The sequence below is a fragment of the Mastigoproctus giganteus genome, chromosome 11 (genome assembly GCF_048544385.1).
Source record: "Mastigoproctus giganteus isolate SK-2022 chromosome 11, ASM4854438v1, whole genome shotgun sequence".
In the NCBI taxonomy this organism is placed as follows: Eukaryota; Metazoa; Arthropoda; class Arachnida; order Uropygi; family Thelyphonidae; genus Mastigoproctus; species Mastigoproctus giganteus.
The window spans coordinates 137,402,720-137,417,756 of record NC_143585.1 but is presented as its reverse complement, the minus strand read 5'-3'; the positions used below and the strand labels follow the sequence as shown (position 1 = coordinate 137,417,756).

The window sequence follows — 15,037 nt, the reverse complement described above, 5'->3', positions numbered from 1 at the left end:
CTGACGTGGGATTTACTTAAAGATTTAATTACCATCAGGGGTAAAGGAAAGGGTTTTTGCTTCCGTAAAGGCGAGTACAGTGGTCTCCGACAGTTTTTAAATTCTGTACAGTGGGATCAACTGACGATGTTACCAACAGTAAATTCTAAGTGGGAAGCATTCAAGGAATTAATCGTGGAAGCTACTAAAAGTGTCATACCTATTAAGAAATATTGTTAAAGGTTTAGGCCTAAATGGTTGTCAAATGAACTAATGAGACTCGTAACAGAGAAGAAAAATGCATGGGATGCATATAAATTATCAAGCGACTCAGAAGCCTATGGCAGATATAAGTTAATCTGTAATCAGGTCACAAAGGAGGTTCGGCAGGCGAAGGCAGATTACGAGAAATCCTTGGCAAAAGATGCTAAGAAAAACAGCAAGGATTTCTTTACTTATATAAACTCTAAAAGGAAGGGGATGAATCTGATTGGTCCACTTGACATCGATGGTTCGACTGTTGATGATCCTGCTCAGATAGCAAACAAACTGAATGAGTATTTTGCATCTACATTCACACGTGAGGAATTATTAAGGTTTGAAAATGGCAGAAGGTTATCAAATTGTAGCAGGGTGGTTAATGATCTTGTAATAACTGAGAGCAAAGTGGAAGAGAAATTGTTGAAGTTAAACGTAAGAAAAGCACCTGGGGTGGATGGGATCTATCCAGTTATATTAAAGGAGGCGGCAAGGCAACTAAGCAAACCCTTAGCCATAATTATGAAAGCATCCTTGGACTCAGGGGAGGTTCCCACGGACTGGAGTTGTGCAAATGTATCCCCAATTCACAAAGGGGGATCGAAGGGTGACACGAGTAATTACAGACCAGTTAGTTTAACTTCTGTTCCGGGTAAAATAATGGAGTCGCTGGTTAAAGATGCATTACAGGATCATCTAGACAAAACTGCAGCAATAATTCAGACACAGCATGGGTTTGTTAAGGGAAAGTCTTGTCTGACAAATTTGATAGGATATTATGATGTGGTTACAAAGGAATTGGATGCAAAAAACAATTTTGATATCATATATTTGGATTTCAGGAAAGCTTTTGACACTGTTGCGCATGGAAGACTATTGTACAAATTGGAGCGGAATGGTATTGAGGGTAAGTTGCTACAATGGATAAAAGGATGGTTGAGTGCGAGAAGACAGAGGGTGGTAATCAATGGGTGCTGCTCTTCTTGGACTAATGTTATTAGTGGAGTCCCACAGGGTTCGGTGTTAGGTCCACTGTTGTTTTGTATATTTATCAATGATATTGATGAAGGTATATCAGGCTTAATGTCGAAGTGTGCAGATGATACAAAGGTTGGCAGGGTTGTTAATGACAGTAATGGCAGTGTGCTACTGCAACAGGATCTAGATAATTTGGGCAGATGGGCTAAGAAGTGGCAACTGAAGTTTAACCTTGACAAATGCAAAGTACTGCATATGGGTAGAAATAACCCCAGAGAAACGTACCAACTGTGTGGTACTACACTTAAGGTGGTAGAAAATGAAAAAGACCTGGGAGTAATTGTGCAGTCAGATATGAAGTTCTCTGAGCAATGCAGACAGGCTGCCAGGGCAGGTCATGGGGTTTTGTCAATGATATATAGGAATTTTGCTAGCAGGGAAAAGGAGGTGATTATCCCTCTGTATAAGGCAATGGTCAGGCCACGCCTTGAGTACTGCGTACAGGTCTGGAGACCTCATTTTAGGAAGGATGTAGATTTACTTGAGCGGGTACAGAGAAGGGCAACAAGATTGGTGAGGGGAATGAAGGGATCCTCTTACCAAGAGAGGCTTAAGTTCTGCAAATTGCAGTGGCTGGAGACTAGGCACCTGCGCGGTGATCTGATTGAGGTATATAAGGCCTTGAATGGATTGAGCACGCTGAATTCTGATGGGATCCTTCCACTTGTTCAGATTACGAACCTAAGGGGGCATAAATTCAAATTAAGAAAAGACAGATGCAGAATAGATGTGCGGAAATATGCCTTTAGCCAGCGGGTGGTTAATTGCTGGAACAAACTTCCATCTGTCGTTGTGGAAGTTGATAGCTTGAATAAATTTAAGGAGGAACTGGACAGGCATTTGGAGGGAATGGTGTGATTTTTTTTTTTTTTTTTGGCTGATGCTGCATAAGCTCATACATTTGCTTTCTTGCATCACATGCCACTACTACTACTACTTGTTCAAAACACAATAATTTGTTTTTGGATTGCGTTTCCTTCCTTCAATTAGTTGTCGTTTGATAAATCATTGACAGAACCTCTGTGGGCTTCCCTGTCTACACTGCCTAGAGAACTTCAGGTGGCAGCTCCTACGTCCCGTTCTTCTCTTATTATTTTTAATTCAACCTCATCAAATGTATAAGCTGGTTTGAGGTTGCTTTTCTCCGAGTGCATTTTACTGCATTATAAAACTAGCTGCCACTTTTCTTTAGTGGGTAAGCTTCACCATCAATGAAATTTATATAAGTGGTCGTGAAGAATTGCTGCTCGGTACTGACCATTAACGAAGCTAAAGGATCTTGATATTACCTGCGAGTTTTGACATCACGCCCTGAATTCCTTTGTCAAAGTCGTTTAAGAAATTCAAACACAGCAGTGGTTCCAGTACCAATCCTTGGGGAAACCCCACATCTTACTTTTACCCAGTATGAAAAGAAACCATTAATCACAGTCCTCTACCTCGTACCCTGCAGCCATCCTGCGATCTACTTAAGAATTTTTCGTGATTCCAACATGTTACACCTTATACAGTACACTCTAATACAGGACGGAGTCAAATACTTTTCTGAACTCCAAGTAAATCATGTCGAAATTATTTTATACATCCAGCTGCTTGTGAGTGATTCTATCAAAATAGCTAACTACGTTGGTTAGACACGATTTTTCCTTTCTAAACTATGCTGTGTTTCCTTTTCTGTCTAAATTATCTTGTATTGCACTCTTGATTATTGCTTCCATATTTCCTACACTGAAGTCAGACTGACCGGTCGGTAGTTACTCACTTCATTCTTATTCAGCCTTTATATTATTGGTGATACATTGGCACTTCTCCAATTCAAGAGAATCTCTTCTGAGTCCAGTGAAGCACTCATAATTAACCTTAATGGCTTTATTTACTCTTTTGCCTCCTCTCTCAGCCTCAAAATACTTGGGTATACCATCAACGCCAGGAGCCTTACTCGTATTTAGGCTCGAAGGTTTTTCTAATAAATAATATGAAAGTTCAGCATCGCTAATTTGATGCTTTCCAGCTTCGCTCGCATACTTTCTTCTGTAAATATCTGCAATATCGGATGGATTATTTAGACTATTCACGCACCCATTACACGAGGGTCTGATCTTATTCGTTCTTCTCCTCTTTGTATTTACATATATGAAATATCGCTACTATCAGAACACCTTGTCAATATCGGCTATCTTGTAAAACAAGATAGCCGATATCGAAAAGGGTTTTTTTTTTTTTCTTTTTTGGCTGGTGCAGCATAAACCATAGGCTTTCTTGCACCATGCGGCCATTACTAATACTAATACAAGTTGCGGCAACAAAAACAGGAATTCGTGAGTTGTGTGTAAGCGTTATTTTGAACCAAATCAAATAAAAGCGCATCTATATTATCCCTCTCCCTCTAACCTGCAATTTCCCTGAACCAACAAAGCATCATCATTGATGTTCACAAAAAGCCTTGTACCATCTTTGTTCAAATTAATCCCCGTCTCTACAAATCGATTCCATCTACCTACAAGTGCGGCCACACTGATAACCTCTCCACCTCCAAAATGCTTTTCAGAGTCCCTCAAGTCTTGAGTTAATCCACAAGGCTTTCAGCATATTGTCCCTCCTATCGTGCCTGGACAGAACTGCAAATATATACACATTGTGATTTAACACTTGTGGCATTTTTTCAGCATTATCCTATTTTTATCCAACAAATCTCAGTTCGTGTATGTGCTTAATATCATTAACCCCTAAATGAATAGTAGTGTTCTCTTTAACTCCCCGTTAAAATCTGTCAGCATCGTTACTTGGTAACATTCTTAATCGTTGCGCTCAGCAGACACACCCTGGTTCTAGTCCACTTATCCTTACTACAAAAAATGTTACCCCTTTTGGCTGACAAAGGAATCTCCCAATAGAACTAAATCGCCTTGAAACGAGAGACGACTGCAGAGGCTCTTGCGGATCAACTGGCCCACTGACAGCAGGGTACGTGCAGCAGTCTAGGGTATATTTTGTACTCCTACTTCAGACTTTTATCCATTGCAAATTCGTATAAATCAAGTAACACTTGAATGTAGTAACTTTTTCTATGTTGTGTTTAAAATCCAATAAATGGTATCCACTTATATGATTACTTTTGTCTGATATTGTGCTAGTTGCATTCTAGAATTCGTTTTAATGTCATTTACTGACATCATCCTTCGAACCGGTCTCCAATCAATTTGCTTGTTTACAGAATTAAATAATAATAATAATATAAGAAGGCTCTAACAGAAGACGAGTGGAAGAAGGCTCTAACAGAAGACGAGTGGAAGGAGGCTCTAACAGAATTCGAGGGAATATACCCAACAAAGATCCACGTGATACCGAAGCAGAGCCCCAATTGAATCCAGTGAAGAGTCACCTCAATCGACAAATAATACCACATTACCTAGACAACAACGGTGCAACACTGGAGGCCATCCACCCAGCCTTATACTGTGCTGCCATAGCAGCCACTAGGATTAATTGAAGAAAAACGAGAGACCAGCAGCAGAGAGAGAGAAAAAAAAACAAGGATCCGCCAGCTTGAGAAAGAAGACTTCAGCAGAAGATCGAAGAATTAAGGGTCAAGATAGGCTAATTGACCCAGTATCAACGGGGTAATAGGAGTAAGAAATTGATTGGAAAAGTGAAGAGCATCCTCAAAAGAGAGAGAACATCCACAGCCAACACGAGACCAAAAGTCAGAGAATAGGAGAACACTTAAGACACAATGAAGCAGAACCTCCTCGCATTCAGAAAGAGACTACACCAATACAAAGAGATCTCCCAGGGGAAAATTGTTTGTTTTCCTCTGGGAGCCGAATCGTCGATGAAAATCAAAGAGCCCTCTACAGGTGTATCGGGAAAGATGGAAACGGACTACCCGAGCAGAAGACGCTCAAGGAGTTCTGGGGAAACATATAGAGCAGTGAAGTAGGACATAACAGCCGAGACCCCTGGATAGAACTAGAACGGAAGAAAACCAAGGAGGTAGAAGAGATCCACAGCCAGCACGAGACCAAATGAGAGCATGGGAGATTCGGGAAGATGAAGTACAACAGTCGATTAGGAAGTCCCACAACTGGCGAACCCCAGGAATAGATATCATCCAAAATTACTGGTACAAGAAGCTCACTTGCACACATAAGCACCTAGCAGAGCGGTTCACCCGAAATGATAAGACACCCAGAGACAATCTCGAAGTTTCTCACTCAAGGAATCACATATCTGAAGTCTAAAGACTAAGGTACAGGAAACCCGGCGAAATACAGGCCAATCAGCTGTCTCCCAACGATGTACAAAATCTTGACCAGTTTCATAACCAAGAAGATATCAGACCGAACAGCAGAAACGATGCAAGTGGATGAGCAAAGAGTGCAAGGAGCGATTAACCATAGGTGCCACAGTTATAGAGCAAGCCTACAAGAAGCGCCGCAACCTGTACACGGCCTACATCGATTACCGCACGGTCTTCGAATCCGTGCTTATAGCTGGCTAATAGAGACACTAAAGATCTACAAAGTCAATCTGACAGTTACAAACTTCCTAGAATCAACGATGGCGAAATGGAGTACTACTATTAAGAACATCACAACTAGACCGATCCCTATCAGGAAATCATTCAGGAAGATGTCCTCAGCCCATTGTTGTTCTGTCTAGCACTCAACCCGCTATCCACCATGCTCAACAGTAGCAAGTACATGAATGGCATGAAGCTCTACGCTGCAACCGAGAATCAACTCCAGCAACTGCTCCGGATCACCGTAGAATTCAACAATGATATCAGGATGGAATTTGGTCTAGACAAATACAAGACCCGTGGATTGCCTCAGGAGAAATTAGTCGGCCGGAACTACCAGCTGCAGACTAGTAAAGACATCGAAGCCGTGACAGAGAGAGAGAGAGAGAGAGAGAGAGAGAGAGAGAGAGAGAGAGAGAGACCTACAAATAACTTGGGATCATGCAGGCTCAGCAGTTAGAGCACAAGAAGATCAGGGCCTGCTTGACTGAAAAATACCACCAGAGACTCAGACGCCTGCTGAAAGCAAAGCTGAACGGCGGTAACACAGCCATAAACACCTATGCAGACCCAGTACTGTGTAAAGTGTATTGATGTCAAACGGCACCAGAGGTTTCCCCATCTCCGCGTACTTTTCATTGTTGGTGTAACAGTTCACTGCAGATCCAATACTAACATACTCTTGCGAGATTATAGATTGGACCAACATGGAGCTGAAGGATATCATGAGAAAGACAAGGACAATGATGGCCAACACCATCCGAAATCAGTCGTGGAGAGACTGAAAATATCTCGGAAAAGAGGAAAGGGCCTGATGGACCATATCGAGTAATAGAAGACAGTGATAGCTAACCTAAAGGATTACTTCCAGAAAAATACAGCACTCCTCTACCTGGCCATTAGGAAGACAGAGAAGCAGCACACCCCACTCAGCCTAAGTGAGGAAGCCCCCTCCGCCCAGACGGAACAAACGAAGCTAGAAAGATGGGCAAAGATGACAGTACAATGACTTCCATTAAGACCACATAGATAAAATGGCTTCCAGTGGCTTACGTGCGTAACGCTGTTCCCCGAGACTGAAGGATTCATGGTCACCATCTGAGACTAAGTAAGAAACACCAGGAACTATAAAAAATACATCGGCAAGGAGCCTGGAGTGTCTGATGACACGTGTTGACAATGCCACCTGGCCTCCGAAACGATCCAACACATCATTGCAGAATGCAGGACGGAGTACACTAGTAGACACGACCAGGTCGCCACGATAATACATCAAAAGCTAGCGAGGAAATATCAGTTGATCAGAGAAAGTGTACCGTATTACAAGTCCGAACCCCAGGCCGTACTAGATACCCCAACCCACAAGGTGTACTGGGACCGCGCCATAATAATGGACAAGACAATCCTGCACAACAAACCCAGACATAACCCTTCACAATAAGGAAAGGCTACTTATCTGATTGACAAAGCGGACATATCTGATTGACATACTGAAGGTTACCAGTGTTGGGCACCAACACTGATAACCTCCAGAAAACCCACGAGAAGTACACGGACCTAAGGCAAGAGATCAAAGAGACGTGATATATGCAACAAGTAACGACCATCGTGTCAACCACCATCAGCGCCTAAGGCCTTATTGCTCCGTGTATGTTGCCTGTAAATTGGGTTGTTCTGAGGTCGATTTTCTGTTTGCTGGACGAAAAACCCGAGTTTCCATGAGAAAAAAACACCATGCTACGCTTGCCTGAGACCGACTAACTCAGCCAGGTTGTGAAAAAAAAATCATAAAAATTTCTCCCGTCATTGACGCGTGTCTAACTCGTGTCTTTTTTCACCCTTTGTGGGGAGGACGACGATCCCACTAACTGTGCTACCACGATGGCACCGCTATGATGCCAAATACCCTACATAATAGCCTAGCAGCAATAGGTCTCCCAGAGCACACCTACAAGGAACTGCAGAAAGTCCTGAACACCTGTAGGACAGTCAGAGTTCCTGGACCAACAGTAACACCAAACATAACAACCACCCTGTGCACTTGGTATCAGTACTTGTCACATGGTGAAATCATCCATCAGGGAGAAATAATATAACAATAATAAGAATAAGAATGGAGTTTTTGGAGGAAACCGTACGATCAGCAACCAAGACATACTAACTCAGCCTCAACATGAAAAAAAAAAAGAAAAAAAAGCCCATAAAATGTGCTCGACCTTAAGGGAGTCGAACCCAACTAGCAGGAAATACACTGGAGTTCAAAGAAAGTGCATCACCTAGGAACTGCACATTTCTAATCCTTTTTCGCGATGGTATATTACATTAATGACTAGCATCACAAATAGAAATATAAAATTTTAAAAAAAAAGATATTTAAGATATTTATTAATAGCTAAGGCAAAGCTAAGTAATATTTGACAGGTGCTCTCAAAATATTCCAAAATGAGCATTTGCAACATTCATACAACAGTTTTGGTAAACACGACAATTATGACTGAGATGTTATCAGAAGCCTTCAATTTGCTTCTGTTTATCATTTTAAATGGAAAACAAAATGAAAAGTTCACCAGGTGTAAATTAATATTTAGTTGAACCGCCTGTGGCCCTGATGACGGTGGCACACCGTCGAGGCATTGACAAGATCAATTTCTGAAGATAATCAACTGATAGTTCGTGGTTCCAAACACGAATTATGGCTTCCCGAAGTTCACGAAGGGTCTTTGGTTTCTTTCTGGCAACTGCACATTCCACACGATGCCAACAGTTCTCTATAGGATTCAGGTCCGGGCTGTTTCCTGGCCAGCTAATAGTTGTAATGGACCGTTCTTCCAACCATTTTTTCACCAGTAACAAATGTAAAGACATTACTGTCGAACCTCTAATGCAGAAATAAAGCTAATTTGCCTCTAATTGATTGGAGTAAATGGGAAGGAAACTCGACATGGGGAACAAAATTTTTAAATCAACTAGATGACTGTTATTTGTATCAACATGTCAGGGAAAGTACTAGAGAAAAGAATATCCTAGACCTCATCATCACACATGAATCAGATGACATAACAGGGCTGACAGTAGAGGAACCAGTAGCAGGAAGTGATCATGGAGTTCTACGGTGGATGATGACGAGAGAGGTAGCAGAAGTAAAAGGCAAAGGAATGGGTTTTAATTTCAGAAAAGGAAATTATGATGCCTTAAGGTACTACATGGCCTCTATTAACTGGGTAGATATCGCGCAGAGAATGAATACAATTGAACTGTGGTACGCTTTTAAAACATTAATCACAGATGCCTTGAATGCGTATATACCATTAAAAAAATACTCCACGAGAAGGGTTCCAAGTTGGATGAATAGTGAAGTTGCCACATTACTTGAGCAGAAAAAGGTGGCATGGAAAGGTTACAGAGCAATAAAAAGTACTGAAGCCTATAACAGCTACAAGGTGATGTGTAATAGAGCCACAGAAAAGGTTCGACAGGCAAAGGCAGTTTATGAGAAATCACTAGCAAACAGAGCAAAGAGGGGGGATAAAGAATTCTTCACATATATAAATGCCAAGAAGAGCAGGACAAACCAGATCGGACCTTTACGTAAGGGAAAGGGGACAGTAATAAATACACCAGCAGCCGTTGCAGATGAACTCAACAGTTATTTTGCATCGATATTTACAAATGAAAAGCCTTTTGTGGCAATGGGAAATTGTGGGAGCGAAGTTAAAAAATATGTAATTAATGATATTGAAATTTCGCAAGATTATTTAATGAAAAAACTTTCAAGCCTACAGACCAGTAAGGCTCCTGGAGTTGATGGAATATACCCTATAATCTTGAGAGAGGCGGCAAGCGAGTGCATTGAACCACTGAGGCTGGTTATGCGAGCATCACTAGACTCTGGGGAGATTCCCTTGGATTGGAAAAGTGCAAATGTATCACCCATACATAAGGGTGGCTCTAAAAGTGAAGTGGGAAATTATCGACCTGTCAGTCTGACTTCAGTAGTAGGGAAAATCATGGAGGCAATGATCAAGGGTGGAATTCAGGATCATTTGGATCGAATTGAAATTCTCAAGGATACTCAGCATGGTTTTGTAAAGGGAAAATCATGTTTAACAAATCTGGTTCACTATTTCGAAAGGGTCACTCACGAGTTGGATTTAGGGAATAATTTCGACATTGTTTATTTAGATTTCAGCAAAGCTTTTGACTCAGTCCCACATGAGCGGTTGCTTTATAAGCTGGAACAGGTTGGAATCACTGGGAAAATCCTTAGATGGATAGAAGGATGGCTTCAGGGTAGGAGGCAGAGGGTTGTGATAAATGGCTATTCCTCAGATTGGGTTGATGTAAGAAGTGGGGTTCCCCAAGGATCAGTATTAGGACCACTGTTGTTTTTAATTTTCATAAACGACATTGATGAAGGGATAGAGGGCGTGATGTCTAAATTTGCAGATGATGTTAAAATTGGTAGAGTAGTTAATGATCACTGTCAAGCTGAGCTTCTTCAGAGAGACCTAGATAGACTTCAAGAATGGTCAGAGAAATGGCAGCTGTGCTTTAATCCAACAAAGTGTAAGGTATTACACCTGGGAAACAGTAATCCCAAAATAACTTATTCACTTGGTGGAGTTCAACTAAACCCAGTACTGGAGGAAAGGGACTTGGGTGTTACGATACGGTCAGACATGAAATTCTCTGAGCATTGTAAACAGGTTGCAAGGAAGGCCCATGGTGTCCTATCGATGATCTATCGAACTTTTGCAAGTGCAAGCAGAGATAGGGACGTGATAATCCCATTATATAAGGCTTATGTTAGACCACACTTGGAATACTGTGTTCAAGTATGGAGACCGCACCTAAAGAAAGACATCGCGCTTCTTGAAAGGGTGCAAAGAAGGGTAACTCGCCTGGTGAGATCGGCAAAAGGGCGTCCTTATGAAGAAAGACTTCGAATATGTGGGTTGCAGAGTTTGGAAACTAGACACCTTAGAGGAGATTTGATTGAGGTGTTTAAGGCTCTGAGAGGCATCAGTAAAATGAATGAGGACAAAATTTTCAAGATTATAAATGATGCTAGAACTAGGGGACATAAATTCAAGTTACGGGGGGAAATGTTTAGATTGGACTGCAGGAAGTTTTATTTTAGCCAGCGAGTTATAAATTATTGGAATAAGTTGCCTTCATGGGTGGTAGAGGCCGACAGTTTGGGGAAATTCAAAGGTCATCTGGATAGTACTTTCGGGTAAGGGAAGCGCATAGGATGATAGGATTAATTTCCTTTTTATTTATTTTTTATTTCATTTTATTATTTTTATTTATTTGTTAATTATTATTATTTATTTATTTATTTAATTTTTGTTTATATCATTGTTTTGTTCGGATTTTTTTTTTTTTTTTTTTTTTGGCTGGTGCAGCATAAGCCATAGGCTTTCTTGCACCATACGGCCGTTACTAATACTAATACTAATACTAAAGTAACTACAGAAGTGCCTACTTCTGTAGTTACTTTAGGGGCAGGGTCGTCCTGAAAGATGCAGTTACTTGGCAGGTTGAAATGGTCTTTAATGGTTGGCAGCAGTTTGCCTTCCAATATAGCCACGTATCCATTGGCATTTACGGAACCTTATATAAACTGCAGGTGATACGAAATGCAACCCCATATCATTTGGCTGGTAGGGAATTTCACTGTAAGACACCATGCAGTGTGGATGGTATTCTTCACCATGTCTATGGCGAATCGTTTGTCTCCCAGAGCCATACAGCTTGAATTTCTTCTCATCCGAGAAAATAACTGACTTCCACTGCTCGGGGGTCCATTTGACATGCTCCTTACACCAAATTAATCGGGCCTGTTTCATTTTTTGTGTGAGGAGGGGCTTCTTCTTAGGACGACGCGCTACAAGTCCATTTTTGAAGAGGTGTCTTCTGACTGTTTGTATGTTCTTCTCATTCTCTTTTCAGCTCAGACGAAGAAGCTTTATGGTTTTTAAAGCATAAGAGCTTCAAAACGCGATCCTGTTTTGGCGTAGAGACTCGTTTCCGGCGTCCAGTTCCTTTTTTCCTATCAGCAGAACAAATATTCTTAAGTTTGGAAAGAAATCTACTCACTTGTCGACTGATTACAAGACACTCTATAAGCAATATGACGGGAAGAACATCCTTCCTCACTTAAAGAAACAATAGCATTCTTTCTTCGTGGCGCTAACTGCACGTAACTCGCCATCTTGCGCAAGCAAGGAATAACTGCAACTCTTGCAGAGCGTTCTTATATAGCTGAAAGTAACAGCTGATGCGATATTACATCATCACCTACGCGTGTCAATCTTATCTGATGCAATCTGTAAGAAATATTGCCATATACTTACGTTATTCGGACGACAATTACAATTTTAAGGGGTGATACACTTTCTTTGAACACCAGTGTATTTATAGGAATTTATTAATGACGAAAGTACATGCTGTGTGTGTTATAATAGCGACACAGAATCCAAAGTAACTCATGCAACATCATAAAAAATAAAGTTTTACGAGTTGCCTAAACAATCAAACAACCCACAAGTGGAATTCCTTCAATTTATTTTCTTTGCTTGGATATATTTAATAAATCCAATTCACGCTTATAGCCAGTCTTTTCAATGCGTAACTGGAGAGTAATAGTTTCTTATTAAGGAAAGCAAAATCACAAAAGCAGTGTTTTTCACTAGGGAACACTGCAGTAAGAAATTAAAATAGCGTCTTTATATATGCAGAAAATGCTCAATGTATGTTTCGGTTTAAACAAAGTGTGTGGTATACTAGCACGCTCTAATTCATTACGGTGGGAATCCTCTCACCGGGGTACTCTGTTTCAGCGGTACAAAAACTTTGTTGTTTGATTTCTGACAAAAATCTTACAAATGGAATAAGCGTTAATATTCGATCACTCGTGTTTTCTTTGAAATTTAATTGTTATGGGAGCGCTTTAGAATTAATTTCATGTATGATACGTATGTTGAGTATTTTTCTCCGTAGTCCATGTTAAAAAACCCCTTATTCGCATTCTTGTTCGTACTAACATTTTGTTTACGATTATAAGCTGGCATCTAAATAATTACCAAAATAGTCATAACAGTGGACTGATATCTCTCGGTTTACATGTTGACTGTAGCTGAAATCAAACATTTCGCTGTATACTTTAAAATCGATTGCAGCTTTCAAAGCGACAGTCAGTCGAGCACCAGCAGGGAAGTGAAGACACATGGCTGTCATTCTTTGGGCGTTCCCTCCTACGGTCAGTGCACTCTGAGAGTAGGCAGTTGACACCTGGAAGGTAATAATAGATCGAGACTTTGACTCGAGTCTCTTTATCCTTTATACCCAGAACCATTACAACGATCGTTTTCTCTAAGAAAGAAATATTTCGTTCCTTACAAAACTATAATAAATGAAGCCTCGCGAAAGCTCGTGTCAAGTTTGTGAGAATAATGTATTTCATATACTTCTTATTATTCGAAGTCTTAGTAATATACTAGCATTGTTTAAATTTTATATCTAATAAAATTATGCCATTTCAATATCTGTGTTATAACCTCTGGCAGCTACGTTAAATTTATTTTTTGATATGCGGTAACTTACAGGACACAGCTTCTTACAGGCTTGTAAAGTCAGAGTAAGTGTCCAATGCCAATTATTAATATTTCATAAAGATATCATTTATTAAAAATAGCTATGTTGAATAATAACCAATATTTCAAAACAGTGATTGTGATATAAATCAACAAGCTAGCTCCTCGTGATATGTCAGTTCCGCTGTCTTTGTCATAGATACTCTTGCCAACGATAACACCACGACATTCGGAATTAAAGATGGCTTATTCAGCCATGGTCGCTCGAATACCACATTCGTGATCTACCAGACGGTTGCGCGCGAGTGTGTCTATCGAATAATGGATCGAGTAATGCAATCACTTGGGGTAGCAAATATCTCTTGAATTGCTTAAAATATTTTCTGCAATGAAGACTATGTATAATGTTTAATCAACAAAAATGCTAAATAACATATCAAATATAATATATCAAGTAACATACCAAATGTTGAATAACATATTAATAAATGCCATTTAGCAATTTCGTTTAATCCTTTTTTTCTGTTGTGCACAAGACCTCTATTCATTTGGTCTTAGAGGTCACCTTCCTATTTTTGTCAGGAATTTTCTATCAAAACGACTATTCCAGGTTCATGTTAGATCCAGTGTGTCCCGATTCCTTTGTTAAGAGGAAGGAGTTCTCTGTCCACAGTATTACTCTGCAGTGAAAGTGTACTCCATTACAAAACTGAAGGCTGGGGGGAAAAAACAGCTTCCTCCTTCAATAAATAGTTCTCTGTATGTAGATGATTTTAGTATTTTTAGTCGCTCCTGCAGCATGAGAGTTATTGAACGACAATTGCAACAAGCAGTCAACTACCTTAGTTCCCGGGCAATGGGTTTAGGGTTTTCTGCCCAAAAGACCGTTTGTGTGCATTTATTCCGCAAACGGAATCTACATCCTGACCCGGAACTTAGATTTGGACAGATTCCAATTCCTGTGGTAGCAGAAACAAACGTTTTTGGGACTCACCTTTGATCGAAAGCTGCTCTTTCTCCACCATATTCATCAGCTCAGAGTAAAATGCACGAGAGGTTTGAACATATTCAGTGCTATTTCCTCCCTGTTACAATCCATCGGATTGCAACAGGGGCATTTCGTACTTCGCCTGTCCAAAGTCTATATGTTGAAACCAATGAACCACCATTGACGCTTCGACGTCAGCAATTGTCGTTACAATATGCCATAAAAATAAAATCCCCGCCTGACCATCCTACGTGCACATCTGTTTATATGCCACGGTGGGAAAATATATATAATATGCGTAAAACTGTCAGTCGGTCTTATGGTATCAGGATTCAAGAGCTGGTTCATGATATTAACTTCACATTGGATAATATATCCACGTAAGCCAAGCAAGTCCTTCCTTCTTGGAATATACGATATCCGTCTTGTGACTTTAATCTTCGGAGCTGGCTGAAAGCTAACACATCGACATGTATATATCTGCAACTGTTTGCAGCACACCGTGCCGAATAGCAGACTTCTTGCCGGTATATACAAAGTGCAAAGTGTGTTAGTTGTCTGATGACACCAGGGGTTTCCCCCATCTCCGCATTGTGTACTCTGTTTGTGTAGCACAGAACTCTGTGAAGGCCAGAGATTTAAAAAGTGAGTGGG

The 15,037-nt window shown here is 40.5% G+C and overlaps 1 protein-coding gene across 1 annotated transcript in view; it reads right to left on the bottom strand.

Moving 5' to 3' along the window:
• LOC150078461 (uncharacterized) overlaps positions 1-15,037 on the bottom strand; it is a 285,117-nt gene that overhangs the window by 241,165 nt on the left and 28,915 nt on the right. The window contains exon 2 of the mRNA XM_090384573.1: positions 12,926-13,093. Within this exon, the coding sequence (XP_090240699.1) occupies positions 12,926-13,093 (168 nt within the window). The remainder of the gene's footprint in view (positions 1-12,925; positions 13,094-15,037) is intronic.